The following is a 25905-nucleotide window of genomic DNA, read 5'->3' as shown; positions in this document are numbered from 1 at the left end:
ACAGACACACACCTGCACATCACACACAGACACACCTACACATCACACACACCTGGACACCACACACACACACCTACACATCACACAGACACACCCCTGCACATCTTACACACACCTACACATCACACACGCCACACACACCTGCACACCACACCACACACCTACACATCACACACATACACCTGCACACCACACACACACACACCTACACATCACACACATATACCACACACACACCGGCACACCTACACATCACACACACACACACCTACACACCACACACACACCTACACATCACACAGACACACACCTACACATCACACAGACACACACCTGCACTTCACACACACACACACATCACACACACACACCTGCACACCACAGACACACACCTGCACACCACACACACACCTGCACAGACACACACCTGCACATCACACAGACACACACCTGCACATCACACACACACCTGCACACCACAGACACACACCTGCACATTACAGACACACACCTGCACATCACACACACCCCTGCACATCACACACAGACACACACCTGCACACCCCCGTGTTGACATGCACACCCACTCGCCCCATGTCCGCCAGATGTAAGCCTCAAGTGTGACCACGCCATGGCTGACGGGCCCAGGTGCAAGCGCAGGAAACAGTCCAACCCCAGGCGAAATAACGGTACGAGACCACGGCCACCACAGTGTGTACTGTCGTGTGTGTACTGTGTGATGTACTGTGTGATGTACTGTGTGATGTACTGTGTGATGCACCACCAGTGTGTACTGTCGTGTGTGTACTGTGTGATGTGTGATGTACTGTGTGATGTACTGTGTGATGCACCACCAGTGTGTACTGTCGTGTGTGTACTGTGTGATGTGTGATGTACTGTGTGATGCACCAACAGTGTGTACCGTGTGATGCACCACCAGTGTTTACTGTCGTGTGTGTACTGTGTGATGTGTGATGTACTGTACGATGTACTGTGTGATGCACCAACAGTGTGTACTGTCGTGTGTGTACTGTGTGATGTGTGATGTACCACCAGTGTGTACTGTGGTGTGTTCTGTGTGATGTACCACCATTGTGTACTGTGGTGTGTTCTGTGTGATGCACCACCATTGTGTACTGTGGTGTGTACTGTGTGATGCACCACCATTGTGTACTGTGGTGTGTACTGTGTGATGCACCACCATTGTGTACTGTGGTGCGTACTGTGTGATGCACCACCATTGTGTACTGTGGCGTGTGTACTGTGTGATGCACCACCAGTGTGTACTGTGGTGTGTGTGTACTGTGTGACGCACCACCATTGTGTACTGCGGTGTGTGTACTGTGTGATGCACCACCATTGTGTACTGTGGTGTGTACTGTGTGATGCACCACCATTGTGTACTGTGATATGTGTGTGTACTGTGTGATGTACCACCATTGTGTACTGTGTGATGCACCACCATTGTGTACTGTCGTGTGTGTACTGTGTACTGTGTGATGTACCACCATTGTGTACTGTGGTGTGTACTGTGTGATGCACCACCAGTGTGTACTGTGGTGTGTGTGTACTGTGTGACGCACCACCATTGTGTACTGCGGTGTGTGTACTGTGTGATGCACCACCATTGTGTACTGTGGTGTGTGTACTGTGTGATGCACCACCATTGTGTACTGTGATATGTGTGTGTACTGTGTGATGTACCACCATTGTGTACTGTGTGATGCCCACCATTGTGTACTGTGGTGTGTGTTCTGTACTGTGTGACGCACCACCATTGTGTACTGTGGTGCGTACTGTGTGATGCACCACCATTGTGTACTGTGGTGTGTACTGTGTGATGCACCACCATTGTGTACTGTGGTGCGTACTGTGTGATGCACCACCATTGTGTACTGTGGTGTGTACTGTGTGATGCACCACCATTGTGTACTGTGGTGCGTACTGTGTGATGCACCACCATTGTGTACTGTGGTGTGTACTGTGTGATGCACCACCATTGTGTACTGTGGTGTGTTCTGTGTGATGCACCACCCCTGTGTACTGTGGTGTGTACTGTGTGATGCACCACCATTGTCTACTGTGGTGTGTTCTGTGTGATGCACCAGCATTGTGTACTGTGGTGCGTACTGTGTGATGCACCACCATTGTGTACTGTGGTGCGTACTGTGTGATGCACCACCATTGTGTACTGTGGTGTGTACTGTGTGATGCACCACCATTGTGTACTGTGGTGTGTACTGTGTGATGCACCACCATTGTGTACTGTGGTGTGTACTGTGTGATGCACCACCATTGTGTACTGTGGTGCGTACTGTGTGATGCACCACCATTGTGTACTGTGGTGCGTACTGTGTGATGCACCACCATTGTGTACTGTGGTGCGTTCTGTGTGATGCACCACCATTGTGTACTGTGGTGTGTACTGTGTGATGCACCACCATTGTGTACTGTGGTGCGTACTGTGTGATGCACCACCATTGTGTACTGTGGTGCGTACTGTGTGATGCACCACCATTGTGTACTGTGGTGCGTTCTGTGTGATGCACCACCATTGTGTCCTGTGGTGTGTTCTGTGTGATGCACCACCATTGTGTACTGTGGTGTGTTCTGTGTGATGCACCACCATTGTCTACTGTGGTGTGTACTGTGTGATGCACCACCATTGTGTACTGTGGTGCGTACTGTGTGATGCACCACCATTGTGTACTGTGGTGCGTACTGTGTGTCGCCCCTGTGCTGTGAACTGGGATGTCCTCACCCTTACTGCTTCCATACCCGTCAATCCCTTGTCAGTGCCCCCCCCCACCCTTATTACAGACCAATCCAGACCCTATTGGTCACCCCGTGCCCTTATAAATCTCAACGCTCATCCTACAAAGTCCCATCACCACAAGGGAGAAACACAAAGAAATAGACAAACACTTATTTTTGTTGACCGTATTTAAACGGCTGTCCGCCGTATATACCTGAAAACTCTATTTGCCCGTACAGGAATACGGGGTGAACCGTGATGGGTTGGCAGCTGTGTGCTTCCCACTTGAGTACTACACCCCACGTTGTACTGTGCTTCGTCATGTACTGACTACGGTCGTGATGCCCTTCGTTGTTGTCGTCACCATCGTCATCATCGTAAATCGCCGTGGCCTGACGGTCAGTTTCCTTTTAGGGTTGAGCCCAAGATGGCATTGCCATTGTGATGGATACACACACACACTCAGCGTGATGTGTGTGTGTGTGTCCTGGTGTTCATGGGTGTTCCATCATATTCGGTGTGTGCTGATGTGTGTTGTATCCTCCATAGGTGCTGCTCGCTAACAGCACTTGCCCCAACAGTCTGTTAAGGCTACAAGGGGGATCTTTGTCTTTTGCGTCCTTATGTGGAGCGGTAGTGCAGCGGTTAGCGCTACGGTGTGAGCCTGGCGATCCCAGTTCGATTTCCGCTCACGGCCAACACCGGTGATGATTATTATCCGAACCGATGCTTGGCCTCCCCAAGGTCGACTCAGCCTCAAATGAGTGCCTGGTGCTGTGTGTAAACATCGCCACTGGGGAGACAAAGGCGGCCGGACGTGGTTTTCGGCCTTCATAGGTGCTCGCACGCAGCATCTGTCCCATCAACAACAGCCTGTTGAGGCTATACGGGGGGGGGGGGTGGATCTGTCTTAGTTTTGTGATCTGTCTTTGTTGTGTTGTCTGAAGCCTATGAGCCATCCTGGTTTGACCAGAGCAGTCCTGGTGGTCCATACTCTTTGGTTCTTTTATACGTAGGTATAAAATAAAATACATGAAATCACGACGTTACCGGAAGCAACACAAGCGTCCGTCATCAGGTGGAACAACAGCCACAGCAAGAAGCAAATTGCTGTAGTGGGCAGAAACTTTCAGATCTAGATTCAGTCCTGGTGGGTTTCAGGAAGTCAGTCCCCGTGTCCCAAAGTTCCGTTTAGAGGATTTGGCCGAGAGATGGACGACTCTCCCATACGCCACGGGGCTCTTGTCCGTCCGCAGTTATTACAAAGAAGAGAGTTTGTCCCACACCGAGGACTTGTCCAAAGTAGCTGCGTGTGATACAACAAAGCTGTTTCCGGGACAGAGTCTTGGAGTTACCACTCTTGGCCAGGCAGTGAAGATGTCCCATGAACATCGTCGTCGTCATCATCTCTCTCCGCCTTCCTCTTTGACTCAAAAGCTTTTGCGGGGGGGGGGAAAAAATCTGGATTTTGTTCCCAAACAAAAATTTCCCGAGCCCTCCTTTCTCTCGCAACTTATGTCGTGGGCAGTGGGCGGGGTTATCGCGTCAGTGGGCGGGGTTATCGCGACAGTGGGCGGGGGTAATCGCGACAGTGGGCGGGGTTATTGCGACAATGGGCGGGGCTACTAGATATTGAGCAATGGACGGGAGAGCTATTGGAGCGGTGGGCGGGCCAACGGCGCAGTGGGCGGTGCTGCAGGAACAGCAGCGGGCGGGGCTACCTTGACAGTGGGCGGGGGCTTACTTGAAGCACGGTTTAACGTGGTGGTGGGCGGGGCTACCTGAGCAGTGGGCGGTCTTGTGGGCGTGGAACGAATGACGGCAACCAATGTGACTCGTACAACGTCGTTCACGCAAATTGCGTCTCACGATCGCCGGAATTCTGCCAAGTGCTGAACCGGCGGCATCGGCAATTGCTCTGCAGTTCTCTCTCTATGCACACGCATTAAGATGTTTTCAGCGCAATGGTAAAGTGTTTATTTATAAGGCACGCAGGGAAGAGAAAGGGGGGGGGGGGGGGAAACGCTCTATCCTACACAGAAGATAGCGTGGACAGATGTTTGTCAAGTCCACACCTTTGCTGCTGCTGCTGCTGGTTGCCACATTCTGCCGGCAAAGCCCCCTGGGACGGGGATAATGCTGGCACCTCCAATTCCCATTGAGCAACATTTTCGCGCTGCCAACTGAACGTCGCATCCACCAGCGCTGGGCGACGGGGCCCACGTGCGCAGAGAAGCAGCGCTGCTTGGCTAACGAGGGGGGTGTGTGTTTAGGGGGGGGGGGCACTACAGGGTGGTTCAAGGTTGAGTCTCCCAGAATTCTTAATGGGTTCAGTGAGATTTTGTGTGTGTCTGTGTGTCAAGTGTGTGGCGTGTCTTGGTGCGTGTGGGTTTGGTATCGTTGGTGTGAAAGTGTGTGAGCTGATGCGTGTGTTTGTGTGTGTTAGCTGGGGTTAGGGGGAGCGATAGTGTAGCGGTTAGCGCTACGCTGCGCTGTGAACCTGGCGACCCGGGTTCGATTCCCGCTCATGGCCAACACCAGTGACGATTATCTGAACCGGTCCCGGGCCTCCCCTAGGTCGACACAGCCTCAAATGAGTACCTGGTGCGGTGTGTAAACATCACCACTAGGGCGACAAAGGCGGTCGGGCGTGGTGCTGGCCACCCACCCCCTCGTGTACCGATCCGGCCTTCATAGGTGCTCGCTAACAGCACTTGCCCCTACAGTCTGTTAAGGCTATACGGGGGATCTTTGTTAGCTGGGGTGCTTTGCTCGTGTGTATGCTCGTGTGTATGCTCGTGTGTATGCTCGTGTGTATGCTGGTGTACGTATGTACAGTGTACTGATGTGTGTTTGATGAACTTCTTTCGCGCCGTACGTGGCCAGCGGTGTATGATTGTGTAAGCGAGGGTGTTACGTGTTTCCAGTCATTCTAGTCGGTTAGACCTCCTGCCGATGGCATCAAAGTGCACCAAGCCTGGTACAAGCTCTGCGAATGCCAGCCGTGTAATCTCGTGTGCACGTGTCACCGCTGTGGGCACGTGTCACCGCTGTGTTGTATCGTTGCGGTGTGTGGGGAGCGGTGGTGGAGCGGTTAGCGCTAGGGCTGAACGATTTGGGGGGGGGATGTCTAATTGCGATTTTTCTGACAGATATTGTGATTTGATTTGCGATTTTGTTTGTTTGTAATACAAGCTTCAATTTCAATATGCATTGTGTAATCGATGTAAAACACGTGATGGAGCGTTACCACGTGATACCATCACAATATGAACTGCTCTATATATTCTCATGCAGAGATGAGAACTTAAAGGATATGAATTGCTTCCAACATGTATTTATTAAAATAGTTTTAACTGAAGTAGAACAATCAAACATAGAACAATATGTTAACTCAAATAATGAAATCAAGATTAAATAAAGTTATAATAGTACAAAATAAAACAATTCCTATAAGAAAGTAAGCGGACTTTTAAAATCGCAAAAAATCGCAGCCTTGGCGACTTGCTAATCGCATTGTTTGAAATTTGCGATTTCGATTTTAAATCGATTAATCGATCAGCCTTAGCGCTACGCTGCTCTACGAACCCGGCGACCAGAGTTTGATTCCAGCTCACGGCCAACACCCGGTGACGATTATCTGAACCGGTCCTGGGCCTCTCCCCTAGGTCGACTCAGCCTCAAATGAGTACCTGGTACGGAATTGTAGTAAACATCGCCACTGGGGGAGACAAAGGCGGCCGGGCGTGGTTCTGGCCACACCATCGTGTGCCGTGCCGGCCTTCATAGGTACTCCCTAACAGCACTTGCCCTAACAGTCTGTGTTGAGGCTACACTGGGCACCTTTGTCTTGTCTGGTGTGTAGGGTGTTGCGTGTTGGGGTGTGCCTGGCTCTGTCACCCACACACCCCACCCCTCCGTGGTGTCACCACAGTTGCCGGACCTTCACGGGTGCCGCTCCTCGCCTTTAGCAGCACTTGCCCCCAACAGGCAGAGGAGGCTACACGGGGCACCTTTGTCTTTGCGATATTCCCAGCGTGCGTCGTCCACGGCCACTCGGGACATCCCGAGTCTGTGGCGTCGTGAGCCGAATGCCGAGAGACACACACATGGACACATCTCCATCGCAGCTCCTCCGTGCGCGCACACGTGGAGATCGCCAGCAAGCGTGGAGCGTGTGGGCCCCCTTTGCCAACCAACCACATTGCCACCAACAACGTTGCACGTTTTACTGGGGCGCGTTTAGTGTTGTTGCACGCTGATTACACGCTGCTAAACACACGCATGGATGTGTGTGTGTGTACCCACACGTGTTTTGCACACGTGTGTGTGTGATTACACACGTGTGTGTGTGATTCACACACAAGGGTGTGTGTGATTCACACACGTGGGTGTGTGTGTGAGATTCACACACGTGGGTGTATGTGAGATTCACACACGTGGGTGTGTGTGATTACACACACGTGTATGTGTGTAGCACACGTGTGTGTGGTGTGCTGTGCGGTGTGTGCTGTGGTATGATGTGTGGTTGTGTTCTGTGCGGTGTGTGCTGTGGTATGATGGGTGGTGTGTGCTGTGGTATAATGTGTGGTGTGTGCTGTGGTATGATGTGTGGTGTGTGCTGTGTGGTTATGTGCTGTGGTATGATGTGTGGTTATGTGCTGTGGTATGATGTGTGGTGTGTGCTGTGTAGTTATGTGCTGTGGTATGATGTGTGGTTATGTGCTGTGGTATTCTGTGTGCTGTGGTATGCTGTGCGGTGTGTGCTGTGTCTACAGCGTGGCTAGGTTGGAGTAGAGGCGTCACAGGGCAGCGCGTGTCAAACATAGCGCCCACGTGTGCATTACTGTACTGCGAGTACAGTAAGTACTGTATATAATACAGTGGGTGCTGCGTTCAATACAGTACACGCGTGTTTGTCGGTGTATACAGTGCAGCACGTGTGTAGTGTACAGTCAGCACAATCAATGTTGAATTAATTTCGGTAAAACTGCATCTCAATACGCAGTGCACACGCGCGTACGTGTGTGCTTATGTATGGTCTATGCGGACTGGGATGGCACCATGTGCGTGTGTGGTGAATTAGCGTGTCCGTGCGTCGTCACTGGGGAGACAAAGACGGCCGTGCGTGGTTGCTGTGCCACTCCGCCCCCCCCCCGTTCTTCATAGGGTGCTGCTGCTGCTCGCTAGCGGCACTTGCCCCAACAGTCTGTTGAATGCTACACGGGGGATCTTTGTCTTTGTACAGGTGGGTTATAGGGAGCGGTGGTTGTTGTGGTTAGCGCGCTGCCCCCGGCCAACCGAGTTGGGATTCCCGCTCACGGCCATCAACACCGCTGACGATTTATCTGAAGCGGTTCTGGGCCTCCCCTAGGTCGACTCGGCCTCAAACGAGTACCCGGCGCGGTGTGTAGTAAACATCGTCACTGGGGAGACAAAGGCGGCCGGGCGTGGTTGCTGGTCACCCAAACACCCCCCCCCCCCTTTTCTGCTACAGGCTACACGGCGGGGGGGGAACCTTTATCTTTGTACACGTGTGTGTGTGTTGTGTATACTACGGAATAGTCTACGCGTATAGTGCAGATGCAACACAGTGCGTGTGTGTGTGCGTGTGCGCGCGTGTGTGTACATGCGTGTGTGTGTGCGCATATGTGCGCGCATGCGTGCGTGCGTGCGCGTGTGTGTGTTTCCGCTTGTGTGTGTGCGCTTGTGCGTGTGTGTGTGCGCGTGTGTGCCTGCTTGTGCGTGTGCGCGTGTGTGTGTGCCTGCGTGTGTGCGTGTGCGCGTGTGTGTGTGCTCGTGTGTGTGTGTGCCTGCGTGTGTGTGTGCCTGCGTGTGTGTGTGATGCTGCTGTGTGAGCACCGTCGTCTGCCGTCACGTGTGCTCACGCAGACTTATAACGGTGCTGCTGTGTATGGCTAATGCCACGTGTGAAGAATGTGTGTACTTTACAGAGTCTGTGTAGATGTGTCTGTGTGTATGTGTATTTTACAGTCTGTGTATGTGTGTATTTGTATATGTGTATTTTACAGAGTCTGTGTAGATGTGTGTGTGTATGTGTGTATTTTACAGAGTCTGTGTAGATGTGTGTGTTTATATAAATGTTTGTGATGCTGTTTGTGTTGCTGTGTTTGCGTTGCTGTGTTTGTGTAGATGTGTGTGTGTATATGTGTATTTTACAGAGTCTGTGTAGATGTGTGTTTGTGTTGCTGTGTGTATATGTGTATTTTACAGAGTTTGTGTTGCTGTGTTCCCGTCCATAGAGGTGTTCGCTAACAGCACTTGCCCCAACAGCCTGCTCGAGGCTACAAGGAGCACCTTTGTCTGTGTGGTGCTCTGCAATGACGCTGAACACGTGAGACATAACGGTGCTGTGTGCACTTGTGTGCTGTGTGTACACCACGTGTGTATAGTGTGTGTGTGTTTTGATTGTGCGTATATATAGTGTATGTGAACTGTGTATGTACTGTCTGTGTCCGTACTGTGTGTACTGTGTGTGCCTTTTGACAGTGAGTGGGTGTGCTGTGTATAGTGTGTGTGTACTATGTCTGTGTGTGTGTAGTATATGTGGTGTTTGTTCTGCCGTGACACTTAACACGTCACGTGTAATCCGCGCTGTGCCCATACCTGGCCATGTTTGGTATTAGCAGTGGCACGGGCGGAGGCGTGGTTGTGTGCGTGTGTAGGTGTGTGTTTGTAGGTGTGTGTGTGTAGGTGTTTGTAGATGTGTGCGTGTGTAGGTGTGTGTGTAGGTATGTGTGTAGGTGTGTGTGTGTAGGTGTGTGGGTGTAGATATGTGTAGGTGTGTGTAGGTGTGTGCGTGTGTAGGTGTGTGTGTAGTATGTGTAGGTGTGTGTAGGTGTGTGTATGTAAGTGTGTAGGTGTGTGTGTGTAGATGTGTGCGTGTGTAGGTGTGCGTGTGTAGGTGTGTGTGTGTAGGTGTGTGCGTGTGTAGGTGTGTATGTGTAGGTGTATGTAGGTGTGTGCGTGTGTGTGTGTGTAGGTATGTGTGTGTAGGTGTGTGCGTGTGTAGGTGTGTGTGTGTAGGTGTGTGGGTGTAGATATGTGTAGGTGTGTGCGTGTGTAGGTGTGTGTGTAGGTGTGTGTAGGTGTGTGTGTGTATGTAAGTGTGTAGGTGTGTGTAGGTGTGTATGTGTGTAGATGTGTGCGTGTGTAGGTGTGTGTAGGTGTGTGTGTGTAGGTGTGTGGGTGTATGTAGGTGTGTGCGTGTGTAGGTGTGTAGGTGGGGAGCGATAGTGTAGCGGTTAGCGCGCTGCGCTATGAACCTGGCGACCCGGGTTTGATTCCCGCTCACGGCCAACACCAGTGACGATTATCTGAACCGGTCCCAGGCCTCTCCTAGGTCGACTCAGCCTCAAATGAGTACCTGGTGCGGTGTGTAAATATCGCCACTAGGGAGACAAAGGCGGTCGGGCGTGGTGCTGGCCACCCACCCCCTCGTGTACCGTTCCGGCCTTCATAGTTGCTCGCTAACAGCACTTGCCCCTACAGTCTGTTGCAGGCTATATGGGGGATCTTTGTTTTGTGTGTGTGTGTGTAGGTGTGTGTCTGCGTGTAGGTGTGTGTAGGTGTGTGTCTGCGTGCATGTGTGTAGGTGTGTGTCTGCGTGGATGTGTAGAAGTGTGTGTAGGTGTGTGTTTCCACATATCTGGTTGTTACGACAGCGGCAAATACAATCCTGTAACGTACACCTCGCCTACATGCTAGCATGTATAGTGACTGTGTGAGTGCGCGTGCACACTTACACGAGTGAGTGTGTGTTTGTGTGATCTCTAGGTGGCACTCTAGGTGCACATAGCCTGGCACAAGTGCCCCGGTGACCTCACTGTCACTCGGGCAATCAGTGATGGCTTTTGGTGCGCGCGCGCGTGTGTATGATGATGTACGGGTGCGTATGCGTGTGTGTAGGTATTTACGTATGTGCATGTGTTATTGTAGTTGTGTGTACACGTGTGCCGTATGTTTACAGGTGTGCATTTATTAAATAGCCGGTGTGTGTGTAGGTGTGTGTGTGTAGGTGTGTGTGTGTAGGTGTGTGTGTGTAGGTGTGTGTAGGTGTGTGTGTGTAGGTGTGTGTGTGTAGGTGTGTGTGTAGTGGGGAGCGATAGTGTAGCGGTTAGCGCGCTGCGCTATGAACCTGGCGACCCGGGTTCGATTCCCGCTCACGCCCAACACCAGTGACGATTATCTGAACCGGTCCCGGGCCTCCCCTAGGTCGACTCAGCCTCAAATGAGTACCTGGTGCGGTGTGTAACATCGTCACTAGGGAGACAAAGTCGGTCGGGCGTGGTGCTGGCCACCCACCCCCTCGTGTACCGTTCCGGCCTTCATAGGTGCTCGCTAACAGCACTTGCCCCTACAGTCTGTTAAGGCTATACGGGGGATCGTTTTTTATCTTTGTGTAGGTGTGTGTGTGTGTACAGAAGTGAGCGGTGGTGTAGTAGCGGTCAGCGCTACGCTGCGCTACGAACCCGTGGACTCGAGTTCGATTCCCGCTCACGGCCAACACCGGTGACGATTATCCGAACCCGGTCCTGGGCCTCCCCTCGGTCGACTCAGCCTGAAATGAGTACCCGGTGCGATGTGTAAAAACATCGCCACTGGGGAGACAAAGGCGGCCGGGCGTGGTGCTGGCCACCGACCCCCTCGTGTGCCGTTGCGGCCTCCGTAGGCGCTACCCGCTAACGGCACTTTCCCCAACGGTCTGTTTAAGGCTACGCGGGCGATCTTTGCCTTTTTAGTTGCGCCGAAGTGAGATGATCAATGTGTGCATTTGTGTGCTTGAGGGAATCCATTAGGGTGATTGGCCTGGCCCCCCCCCCCCCCCCCAGGTCATCTCGGCGTACAATGAGTGTCTGAAATCGTGGAGACGAAACATTGCGATACTGACCACCCAACTTCCTCCTTCGTGCTCCACATCAGCCTCAGTAGGCGCTTGCCAAGCAGCGCTCGTCCAGAACGGCCTGCAACACGGGGGCGTGCGTTGGCCCACGTGTGTGGTCACTGTGGTGCTGGTCACCCCACACCGCCTTGCGGGCCGCCCGCTCCAGCGCCTCCGATTAGCACGGTTGGCTACGTACGGTGCGAAAGAAGTTCAACATACACACGTAGACTCGCACAGAGACCCCATAGGCTCACACAGAGACCCATAGACTCGCACGGAGACACATAGACTCACACAGAGACCCATAGACTCGCACAGAGACCCATAGGCTCACACGGAGACACATAGACTCGCACGGAGACCCATAGGCTCACACAGAGACCCATAGACTCGCACGGAGACCCATAGGCTCACACAGAGACACATAGACTCGCACAGAGACCCATAGGCTCACACAGAGACCCATAGACTCACACAGAGACCCATAGACTCGCACAGAGACCCATAGGCTCACACAGAGACCCATAGACGCACACAGAGACCAATAGACTCACACGGAGACACATAGACTCACACAGAGACCCATAGACTCGCACAGAGACCCATAGACTCACACGGAGACACAGACTCACATAGAGACCAATAGACTCACACAGAGACCCATAGACTCACACAGAGACCCACAGACTCACATAGAGTCCCATAGACTCACACAGAGACCCATAGACTCACACAGAGACCCATAGATTCACACAGACCCACAGACTCACACAGAGTCCCATAGACTCACACAGAGACCCACAGACTCACACAGAGACCCATAGACTCACACAGAGACCCACAGACTCACACAGAGACCCATAGACTCACACAGAGACCCATAGACTCACACAGAGACCCATAGATTCACACATAGACCCATAGACTCACACAGAGTCCCATAGACTCACACAGAGACCCACAGACTCACACAGAGACCCATAGACTCACATAGAGACCCACAGACTCACACAGAGACCCATAGACTCACACGGAGATACATAGACTCACACAGAGACCCACAGACTCACACAGAGACCCATAGTTTGTTGTCCTTCCACCGCACCTCCGATTAGCGCGGTTGGCTACGTACAGTGCGAAAAAAGTTTAACATACATAATTCATAGATGCTGCTCGCTAACAGCACTTGCCTCCACCAGAAATCTGTTAAGGTTATACGCGGGGATCTTTGTCTTTGTAGAAGTCGTTAATGGAAAGGGTGGAGTGGTGGTATTGCTAGCGCACTGGCCTATTAATCCGGCGAGACCTGGCTTAGATTCCTAGTCACGGCTAACATCAGAGGCAAGTGATGTCTGAACCGGTCCTGGGGGCCTGCCATAGGGTGACTCAGCCTTAACAGCGAATACCTGCTGCGGTGTGTAAACATCAGCACTGTGGAGACAAAGGCGGCCGGGCGTGGCGCTGTCTTACAACCACTTGGTTGTTCACGAGCAGGGAACATTTGTGTAGACGTGAGTGCGCGCGTAATTGTGTGTGTGTGTGAGAGAGTCCTCGGCTGCGGGAACGGAGTTTCACGCAACGGGGCGGCGACGAAGAATGAGAGCGGCCTCCCACTGAGCACACGCTGGCTGGGGGCCTTTGTCGAGGGGAGAGAGGTAGGGGAGTGCGTGGAGGGGAGTAGAGTGAGATACGAGGTGAGAGGTAGGGGAGTGCGTGGAGATGAGGGAGAGAGGTAGGAGAGTGCATGGAGGGGAGTAGAGTGAGATGATGGGGGAGAGGTAGGGGAGTGCGTGGAGGGGAGTAGAGTGAGATGATGGGGGAGAGGTAGGAGAGTGCGTGGAGGGGACTAGAGTGAGATGATTGGGGAGAGGTAGGAGAGTGCGTGGAGGGGAGTAGAGTGAGATGATGGGGGAGAGGTAGGAGAGTGCGTGGAGGGGAGTAGAGTGAGATGAGAGGGGAGAGGTAGGAGAGTGCGTGGAGGGGAGTAGAGTGAGATGATGGGGGAGAGCTAGGAGAGTGCATGGAGGGGACTAGAGTGAGATATGGGGGAGAGGCAGGTCGGGGTGAGTCCATGGAGGAGGCACTGGAAGCTGGTTGAGTCGCACGACCTTGAATTGGATCTGGGATTGGATTGGTAGCCGGTGGAGGGACCGGGGGGTAGGAGTGGCATCGCCTCGTGCACTTGAGAAATCTCGCAGTGGCATTTTGGCTCATCTGGAGTTTGGTGATGGCCGGGGATGTGGGGAGATAAAAGTAGCGGTCAAATCATCTCAAGGCGCGTTCATTCTAAATGCGGAGGGCGACAAAAACTGGAAGAACCCGGAGGACAATCCACGGGGAGAGACATCACACGAACTACAAATATACAACAGGCATCGTCAGGGTCCGGGATCGAACCCACGAACTCCTGCGTACCAGGCGAGGGAGATGGAATCTCCGCGCCACCGCGGTGCCCCAGAGATCTTGATCGCGCTCGTGGCGATGAGGGATTGGGTGCCGGTGGAGGGACGGTGGGGGGAGCGACCTTAGCGAACAGATCGGCGATCGCCGAAGGCCTGGCGCAGCATTCGCCCTCGGCATGCCGCCCGCTCCGGCCCGCGGTTAATCCCCGCCGGGCGGCTGGGGCGGCACAAGGTGTGGCGTTGTCGCGCTCCGCCGGTGTGGATTACGGGCGGCGTGCCGCGCGCGACGAGATGCCGCGTCACGCGCCGCTCGCTCGCGGGCGTGCCGCCGGGTGCCTGTCGGGGTGCCGCCGCTCTGAGCCGGCAACGCCGATGGTCCCTCGTGCTCTCGGCGCGGCGTCTGACGTTTCGCTCACAGGACCGAGTTCAGTCGCTGAAGAAGCTCTCGGCACGTGCAAGTGCCGAACAGCGCGCCGTGGACAACCGAGGAATGCGAAGGAGAGCCTTGATCGGCGTTCGCTGACCCCTCGCGTGATCTACAGCGGTGGTTTCTCAATCGGGGATACGCGGAACCCCTTGGGGGGAGCACGGGAGGCGATTCATGAGCGTGTGATATTACGTCATACGTGAGAGCCATCGGTGAATAGTTACGTGGTGAATCGCGCCAATATAACGTAACTACGATGACATTAAAATCCACTTGGCAACCTAAGGACGACGTAAACGACCTTCCCAAACTCACCGATCGCAAACCACGCGGGGTTTCCAAGGGTAACCGGTGCACGAGCGCTAATTACGTGACGCGCGCAGAATTAGTTTTTTATTCACTCGCAGTTGATTAGCTAGTTAGGGTAACGATCAAAATTGACAACACATTAAAATAATGAGGTTCAATCTTGATTTGAAGCGTTCGTGACTGCAGGAATCCATACTCTTTGGTTCTCTCCGTAAAGTCGTGATTTATTTTATTTTATACCTACGTGACTTTACCGAAAGAACCAAGCAGTATGGTGATGTTCATTAGTCACACATTTATTCCTCAGGACCACTTGAACACGTCGGCTCTCGCGACCAATATCATCCATAATACAGAGAGTATTACGTACAGTTTTTTTGGGGTTAGATTGTGTTGGGTCAGGCGAGAAGGGGGGAGGGGGGTGGTACACTCGGCCAAAACAAAGTTCAACAAGGGCGGTAACAGCGGAAGGTTGAGAACCAACTGATCTGCCGCATAAGACTCAGCGTGAGATTTTTATATCTGAAAGGGTTTCCCTGGGTCAGTGTGTGGTGGGTCGCACCTATCTACATTCTTTTGGGGGAACGCGGGTGCCGCTCACGACCAGTGGCGGTCGCGAATGTTTTAACCGGTTCTGAGGCTCACCTAGGTGGACTTGGCCATAAACGAGTACCTGGTGCGGTGTATAAACGTGAGCGTTGAGACAAAGGCAGCCAGATGTGGTGGTGCAGGCCATGCCACGCTCTCGTGCGCAATTCTGGCCTTCAAGGGCGCTACGGTGGCTAGGAGATGTTAACTCCCTCGCCTGGTGTGCAGGAGGTCGTGGGTTCGATCCCGACCCTGACGCCTGCTGCTGTATATTTGGAGTTTGCGTGTCTCTCTCCCCGTGGTCACGTGGATTTTTCTCCGGGCTCTCCTGCACATTCAGAATCTTTATCACGCGTTTTAGAGTCTTTGGCTGCTGTAAATGATGATAAGCCGCTTCGTTGAGCGATCATTTGTGGACAGGTCGCTGCTGAAAAAGAGCCAGACAGCTCAGTGGGCCTTACCTGGTAAAACCAAAAAATAGTTTAGTTTAAAAACATTTTAAACAAATTTCGTTTCGTTCAGAAGCTGGACACGGTGCTAGGGAGTACTCCCAAATGTGACGGGCAGCAGTTGTGACGAGTTGGCAAGGACTAGCACGGTTGGCTACGTACGGTGCGAAAGAATCCCAGAAGGCCCGGATGGTGGCAACCATCGGTGGACACTGACGCGGGCGGAGCATGGCAGCGGACCGAGTCGCCAAAAAGTGACGAGAACACGGCTGGCGTGCGTTGGGCGAACGCGGCGGCGTCGGCGTCGCGGCAAAACCGCCGGGGAAAACTTGGCGACGGGCTGCCAGAATTTTTTTTTTTACGGATCGGGAAGAGACGGTCGGACAATGCCTGCAGGCGGGGTCGGCGTTAAAGCTGGCCGGGGGGGACGAGGGCGGATCGCGTCGGCGTCGGAGCGATCTTCTTCTTGTTCCGCGACGCAGCCCAGACCCGGACGTGACGCAGAGGCAGGGGAAGACGGAGGGGGCTCTGGGAATGAGCACACGAAGAACCCCCCTCCAACGTGAGCGGGAAGGTTGTCATCGCTGTGCTGTTCCAGCCTTCGTAGGTGCTGCTCACTAACACCACTCGCCTCCCTTTCCCGTTCCGATGACGTACGGGGCACTCCCCGAGACGTCTCGGAATGGGAAAAAGGGTTCAGGCTACGAGGGGGATCTTTGTTCGGTGTACGCTCTCAGTCTTTCCGTACGTTCCGATGGCTAAAAAAAAAACTTCATCGGTACCAAGGCTCCCACAAGGCCTTGCGGGAAGAGGCGTGGGACCCGGTTTGGCGCGCCGGCTATCGCAGAGCGGCGGCCGCCGCGTCGCCACGGTTATTTGCGGCGAGTAAGAAAAGTCTTTAAACACAACGGCGCTGCTGCTGCTGCCTCTCTTCAGTAAAATTAGCGCCGAATCCGCTTGCGCCGTTCCGTGATTGGGCGGCGTGAACGGGACATCCCAACCCCCCCCCAACCTGCAACGCGCAGAGGGCTCAGGCTACGAGGGGGATCTTCGTCCCTGCGTAGAAGTCTCTTAGCGGAAAGCGGTGGAGCGGTGGCGCGGTGATCAGCGCACCGCGCTACGAGCCACCGCCTGCCGCCCGAGTTTGATTTCCCGGCCAGGCCCAAAGTCGGTGGCGGGCAACGTCCCAACCGGTCGTCTGGGTCTCTCCAAAAATTTCGATACTTCCCGCGGGCATAACAAAAATAAAACGCAACCAAATAAATTTGCCGTAGGTCTCGGAGCCGAGAGGTCGGCTCTCGCGACTGAGGCGGCGGGGCTGATGGGATTTATCTTGGTGCGACGAGGTGGACGCTCGCGGAGAGTTGTCGGGGGCGCAGTCGGTGAAAAGCACGCTGTGCTGCAAACCCGGGCAAACCTGAGTTCGATAGCCTCAGGTGTGTGTGTGTGTGTCTGTGTGTGCGTCTTTGTGTAGGTGGGGAGCGGTGGTGAAGCGGTTAGCGCTACGCCGCGCTGCGAACCCGGCGACCCGAGTTCGATTCCCACTCACGGCCGACACCGGTGGTGATTATCAGAACTGGTCGTGGGCCTCCCCTAGGCCGACTCAGCCTCAAATGAGTACCTGGTGCGGTGTTTAAACATCGCCACTGGGAAAACAAAGGCGGCTGGGTATGGTGTTGGCCACCCACCACCTCGTGTGCCTTGTTGGCCTTCAGAGTCTGTTAAGGCTATACGGGGGATCTTTGTCTTTGTGTCGAAGTTTCAACGGGAAGGATGGAGCGGTGGTGCAGTGATTAGCGTGAGCTTGACCACCTGAGTTTGATTTTGCAGCCAAGCAAAGCATCAGTGGCGAGCGGAGTCTCAACCGGTCCTGGGCCTCCCCTAGGTCAACTCATCCTTAAATGAATACCTGCTGATGTGTGTGGAGACACCAACACGACGGAGACCAAGGCAGTGGTAGTGACGGTAGTGGTAGTGCTGGTAGTGCTGGTGGCGGTAGTGGTGGTAGTGCTGGTAGAGGTAGTGACGGTAGTGCTGGTGGAGGTAGTGGCGGTAGTGCTGCTGGAGTTAGTGGTGGTAGTGCTGGTGGTGCTGGTGGAGGTATTGGTGGTGGTGGTAGTGGTGGTAGTGCTGGTGATGCTGGTGGAGGTAGTGGTGGTGGTGGTAGTGCTGGTGGAGGTAGTGGTGGTAGTGCTGCTGGAGATAGTGGTGGTAGTGCTGGTGGTGCTGGTGGAGGTAGTGGTGGTGGTGGTAGTGCTGGTGGTGCTGGTGGAGGTAGTGGTGGTATTGCTGGTAGTGCTGGTGGTAGTGCTGGTGGTGCTGGTGGTGGTAGTGGTGGTAGTGCTGGTGGTGCTGGTGGAGGTGGTGGTAGTGCTGGTGGAGGTAGTGGTGGTAGTGCTGGTAGTGCTGGTGGTGCTGGTGGTAGTGGTGGTAGTGCTGGTGGTGCTGGTGGAGGTATTGGTAGTGGTGGTAGTGCTGGTGGAGGTAGTGGTGGTAGTGCTGGTAGTGCTAGTGGTGCTGGTGGTGGTAGTGGTTGGACGGCGGGGACTCTCCGCGTGAGGTCAACCCTTGTAGGGTTTGGCGGATTTGGGGTGCGGCCAAGAGGAGGCGGCAGGCAAGCAGGGCAAGCGGTATAAATAGATCATCTATACACACAGCATACTAGACATCTATACACACATCATACTAGACATCTATACACACAGCATACTAGACATCTATACACACAGCATACTAGACATCTATACACACAGCATACTAGACATCTATACACACAGCATACTAGTCAACTATACACACAGCATACTAGACATCTATACACACATCATACTAGATATCTATACACACAGCATACTAGACATCTATACACACAGCATACTAGACATCTATACACACAGCATACTAGACATCTATACACACAGCATACTAGTCATCTATACACACATCATACTAGACATCTATACACACAGCATACTAGACATCTTTACACACAGCATACTAGACATCTATACACACAACATACTAGACATCTATACACACAGCATACTAGACATCTATACACACAGCATACTAGACATCTATACACACAGCATACTAGTCAACTATACACACAGCATACTAGACATATATACACACAGCATACTAGACATCTATACACACAGCATACTAGACATCTATACACACATCATACTAGACATCTATACACACAGCATACTAGACATCTATACACACAGCATACTAGACATCTATACACACAACATACTAGACATATACACACAGCATACTAGACATCTATACACACGGCATACTAGTCAACTATACACACAGCATACTAGACATCTATACACACAGCATACTAGACATCTATACACACAGCATACTAGACATCTATACACACAGCATACTAGTCAACTATACACACAGCATACTAGACATATATACACACAGCATACTAGACATCTATACACACAGCATACTAGACATCTATACACACATCATACTAGACATCTATACACACAGCATACTAGACATCTATACACACAGCATACTAGACATCTATACACACAACATACTAGACATATACACACAGCATACTAGACATCTATACACACAGCATACTAGACATCTATACACACAGCATACTAGACATATATACACACAGCATACTAGACATCTATACACACAGCATACTAGTCAACTATACACACAGCATACTAGACATCTATACACACAGCATACTAGACATCTATACACACAGCATAGTAGACATCTATACACACAGCATACTAGACATCTATACACACAGCATAGTAGACATCTATACACACAGCATACTAGACATCTATACACACAGCATACTAGTCAACTATACACACAGCATACTAGTCAATTATACACACAGCATACTAGACATCTACACACACATCATACTAGACATCTATACACACAGCATACTAGTCATCTATACACACATCCTACTAGACATCTATACACACAGCATACTAGACATCTTTACACACAGCATACTAGACATCTATACACACAACATACTAGACATCTATACACACAGCATACTAGACATCTATACACACAGCATACTAGACATCTATACACACAGCATACTAGTCAACTATACACACAGCATACTAGACATATATACACACAGCATACTAGACATCTATACACACAGCATACTAGACATCTATACACACATCATACTAGACATCTATACACACAGCATACTAGACATCTATACACACAGCATACTAGACATCTATACACACAACATACTAGACATATACACACAGCATACTAGACATCTATACACACAGCATACTAGACATCTATACACACAGCATACTAGACATATATACACACAGCATACTAGACATCTATACACACAGCATACTAGTCAACTATACACACAGCATACTAGTCATCTATACACACAGCATACTAGTCAACTATACACACAGCATACTAGTCATCTATACACACAGCGTACTAGTCAACTATACACACAGCATACTAGACATCTATACACACAGTACTAGTCATCTATACACACAGCATACTAGTCATCTATACACGCATCATACTAGACATCTATACACACAGCATACTAGCCATCTATACACACATCATACTAGACATCTATACACACAGCATACTAGCCATCTATACACACAGCATACTAGACATCTATACACACAGCATACTAGACATATATACACACAGCATACTAGCCATCTATACACACAGCATACTAGACATCTATACACACAGCATACTAGACATATACACACAGCATACTAGACATCTATACATACAGCATACTAGTCAACTATACACACAGCATACTAGACATATATACACACAGCATACTAGACATCTATACACACAGCATACTAGTCAACTATACACACAGCATACTAGACATCTATACACACAGCATACTAGACATCTATACACACAGCATACTAGACATCTATACACACAGCATACTAGTCATCTATACACACATCATACTAGACATCTATACACACAGCATACTAGACATCTTTACACACAGCATACTAGACATCTATACACACAACATACTAGACATCTATACACACAGCATACTAGACATCTATACACACAGCATACTAGACATCTATACACACAGCATACTAGTCAACTATACACACAGCATACTAGACATATATACACACAGCATACTAGACATCTATACACACAGCATACTAGACATCTATACACACATCATACTAGACATCTATACACACAGCATACTAGACATCTATACACACAGCATACTAGACATCTATACACACAACATATTAGACATATACACACAGCATACTAGACATCTATACACACAGCATACTAGACATCTATACACACAGCATACTAGACATATATACACACAGCATACTAGACATCTATACACACAGCATACTAGTCAACTATACACACAGCATACTAGACATCTATACACACAGCATACTAGACATCTATACACACAGCATAGTAGACATCTATACACACAGCATACTAGACATCTATACACACAGCATAGTAGACATCTATACACACAGCATACTAGACATCTATACACACAGCATACTAGTCAACTATACACACAGCATACTAGTCAATTATACACACAGCATACTAGACATCTACACACACATCATACTAGACATCTATACACACAGCATACTAGTCATCTATGCACACATCCTACTAGACATCTATACACACATCATACTAGACATCTTTACACACAGCATACTAGACATCTATACACACAACATACTAGACATCTATACACACAGCATACTAGACATCTATACACACAGCATACTAGTCAACTATACACACAGCATACTAGTCAACTATACACACAGCATACTAGACATATATACACACAGCATACTAGACATCTATACACACAGCATACTAGACATCTATACACACATCATACTAGACATCTATACACACAGCATACTAGACATCTATACACACAGCATACTAGACATCTATACACACAACATACTAGACATATACACACAGCATACTAGACATCTATACACACAGCATACTAGACATCTATACACACAGCATACTAGACATATATACACACAGCATACTAGACATCTATACACACAGCATACTAGTCAACTATACACACAGCATACTAGTCATCTATACACACAGCATACTAGTCAACTATACACACAGCATACTAGTCATCTATACACACAGCGTACTAGTCAACTATACACACAGCATACTAGACATCTATACACACAGTACTAGTCATCTATACACACAGCATACTAGTCATCTATACACGCATCATACTAGACATCTATACACACAGCATACTAGCCATCTATACACACATCATACTAGACATCTATACACACAGCATACTAGCCATCTATACACACAGCATACTAGACATCTATACACACAGCATACTAGACATATACACACAGCATACTAGACATCTATACACACAGCATACTAGACATCTATACACACAGCATAGTAGACATCTATACACACAGCATACTAGACATCTATACACACAGCATAGTAGACATCTATACACACAGCATACTAGACATCTATACACACAGCATACTAGTCAACTATACACACAGCATACTAGTCAATTATACACACAGCATACTAGACATCTACACACACATCATACTAGACATCTATACACACAGCATACTAGTCATCTATACACACATCCTACTAGACATCTATACACACAGCATACTAGACATCTTTACACACAGCATACTAGACATCTATACACACAACATACTAGACATCTATACACACAGCATACTAGACATCTATACACACAGCATACTAGACATCTATACACACAGCATACTAGCCATCTATATACACACATCATACTAGACATCTATACACACAGCATACTAGACATCTATACACACAGCATACTAGACATCTATACACACAGCAGGCCAGATCATCAAAAACGCCATCCACCTGGAAAAAAAAAAAAGCACTCAACGGATCGGCGCCCAATTTGGGCCTCGCCTGAACCAACGAGGGTTAACATTCTTTATGAATTATACATCGACAGAAAATATCAGTCTCTGCGTGACCGAGCGCCTACCGACTCGGGGTCCTGCTGCTGCCCTCTTCAATTAATTGGCCGCGCTGAGCGTAAAGATTAAAACGGCAAAACCAAAGCAATGGAAACACGGAACTCATCGGCCGATGGCTCCCTCGCACTTTCTTTTTCCACCGCACGGCCGAGCCGTGTTTGGGGGGGGGCGGGGGGGGGTGGGGTCGTCGTGCCGGGCCAGCCCGCCGCGCTCCTCGCGGCATTCGCCGGCGACTGCCGCCCTTGCCCCGTCACGTGTGGCGACGTCACAACGGGACGCGTGCACGGGGCGCGTGATGTCAGCACCTGGGCCGAAAAGGCTTTTTTCTCCATTTAGCGCCGAGGCTCCCTTTTTTAACGTAAATGTTCTTCAAGCTTGATTTGAAGCTTTCGTGACTGCCGGAATGACTCTTGCTTTCTTTCGGTGAATAATTATTCAATGAATACACGTTTAAATTTTGCCACGTGGAAAGAAAACGAACAGCAAATGATTATTTAGCAAGATGTTTCTTTCGTCATTTTCTTTCTACGTAACTTTTTACCGAGAGAAACAGAGTGAATATCTTCACGTTTTGCGTGACGCTCTGATCCATTTGGACCGTTTCATGGTGGCAGGGCGAGTCCCCGCGATCAGCCCGACGTCGTGCCGAGCTTGCACGAGCCTTGGATCAATCTTTCCAAGGTTTGCCGCGACGGACGGGCGGCACGGAGCCTGCGCGTTCACGCTCTCTCCACGCCTCCTCCGTTGGGAAGCGTCGCACAGGGCCAACACTGGAGTCGCGCATCGCAACGATTTCGTACAGGGCCCCCCCCCGAGCAGGATCAGAATATTCAGACTGGTGGAAAGAATCCGATGAGCTGTAAAGCTCTTTGTTTATGCACAGATGGTCCAGCAGGGGCACGGGGGTCGGAACGTTGCAACGAGAAACGGTACAAAAATACCGATCGGAGTGCAGAGTGCGGGAAAGGTAAGCAAGTCAGAAACGAATGCACATTACAGATGCAACACTACACTCGTTTGATTCTACCAGGGAAAGCGGTGGTGGCGCGTGGGTGGTCACGGCCGCCGTTGTTGAGCCAACTCGGATCTTCCCCAGGAATAATTGACGCGGACCCATTTGTGTCGGTCTCCCGCGGTCCTACTTGCTGTACCGCTTAGCTCCACGTCATCCCCACGTCATCCCCACGTCACCGCCCTCGTCACCATCGGCAGCCGTTGCCAGACACCGAGCGGCATTCACGAGCTCCCATCCTTGCGGCATCCGCTAACCCCAAGCCAGCCGCCTCCTGGCACGTGCCGGGTTTGTTGAGGTGGGCTCGCCGCTTGCCAGGCTCAGACGGTGGCGGTGGTTGTGGTGGTGGTTGTGGTGGTGGGGGGTTGCGGTGGGAAGCGGAGGAAGTGATGTCGTGGCGATGATATTATCTCCATCCTCCTGGGGGGTGGGTGGGAGGGGTGAGAAAATCCTGGGCCCTACGGCAAAATGTAAAAGAGGACATCGTTTCGTTTTCGTGAAGAGACAGCCGCCCGTTTCCGCGACCGAAGCCCTGATTTGGGTGCATCGCGTCCGTAGGGATTCCCCTTTTTGTAGGCGAGGAGCAGCGCCTATGGAGACCGCCTTTGTCTCCCTCGTGGCGATGTCTTACACACCGCAGCAGGCGCTCGTTTTTGATGCTGAGTCTGGGAATGGAACTCGGGGCGCTGGGTTTCGTAGCGCGGTGTGCTGACCCCTACGCTACCGCTCCCCACTTACTCACTTACTCGCCCTCCCACACACTCGCAAAGACAAAGTTCCCCCGTGTAGACTTAACAGGCTGTTGGAGCAAGTGCTGTTCGCGAGCAGCACCTGTGAAGGCCGGAACTCACTCACACACTCACCTACCCACTCACACTCACCCACTCACTCACACTCACCCACTCGCTCACACTCACCTACCCACTCACACTCACCTACTAACTCACCCACTCACTCACACTCACCTACCCACTCACGCTCACCCACCCACCCACTCACACTCACCCACTCACTCACCCACCCACTCACACTCACCCACTCACACTCACCCACTCGCTCACACTCACCTACCCACTCACACTCACCTACTAACTCACCCACTCACACTCACCTACCCACTCACACTCACCCACCCACCCACTCACACTCACCTACCCACTCACCCACTCACTCACAGTCACTCACTCACCCACTCACTCACTCACCCACTCGCTCACACTCACTCACCCACCCACTCACTCACCCACCCACTCGCTCACACTCACCTACCCACTCACACTCACCCACCCACTCACACTCACCCACTCGCTCACACTCACCTACCCACTCACACTCACCTACTAGGTCACCCACTCACTCACACTCACCTACCCACTCACACTCACCCACTCGCTCACACACTCGCTCACACTCACCCACTAACTCACCCACCCACTCGCTCACACTCACCCACCCACTTACACTCACCTACCCACTCACACTCACCTACTAACTCACCCACTCACTCACACTCACCTACCCACTCACACTCACCCACCCACCCACTCACACTCACCTACCCACTCACACTCACCCACTCACTCACCCACCCACTCACACTCACCCACTCACTCACACTCACCCACTCACTCACACTCACCTACCCACTCACACTCACCTACTAACTCACCCACTCACACTCACCTACCCACTCACACTCACCCACCCACCCACTCACACTCGCCTACCCACTCACACTCACCCACTCACTCACAGTCACTCACTCACTCACCCACTCGCTCACACTCACTCACCCACCCACTCACTCACCCACCCACTCGCTCACACTCACCTACCCACTCACACTCACCCACCCACTCACACTCACTCACCTCACAGCAGGTGACGTCACAGCAGGT

The 25905-nt window shown here is 51.2% G+C and overlaps 1 protein-coding gene across 1 annotated transcript in view; it reads left to right on the top strand.

Annotated features, from left to right (window-relative positions):
* LOC116954665 (uncharacterized) overlaps window positions 1-25905 on the top strand; it is an 88506-nt gene that overhangs the window by 14825 nt on the left and 47776 nt on the right. Inside the window, exon 2 of the mRNA XM_076052428.1 lies at window positions 606-689. Within this exon, the coding sequence (XP_075908543.1) occupies window positions 632-689 (58 nt within the window). The 5' untranslated portion in view covers window positions 606-631. The remainder of the gene's footprint in view (window positions 1-605; window positions 690-25905) is intronic.

This window comes from Petromyzon marinus, chromosome 56 (assembly GCF_048934315.1).
Source record: "Petromyzon marinus isolate PM22_M1 ecotype Great Lakes invasive population chromosome 56, UKy_Petmar_22M1.pri1.0, whole genome shotgun sequence".
Taxonomy (NCBI): Eukaryota; Metazoa; Chordata; class Hyperoartia; order Petromyzontiformes; family Petromyzontidae; genus Petromyzon; species Petromyzon marinus.
This window is presented reverse-complemented; position numbering and strand designations above follow the sequence as displayed.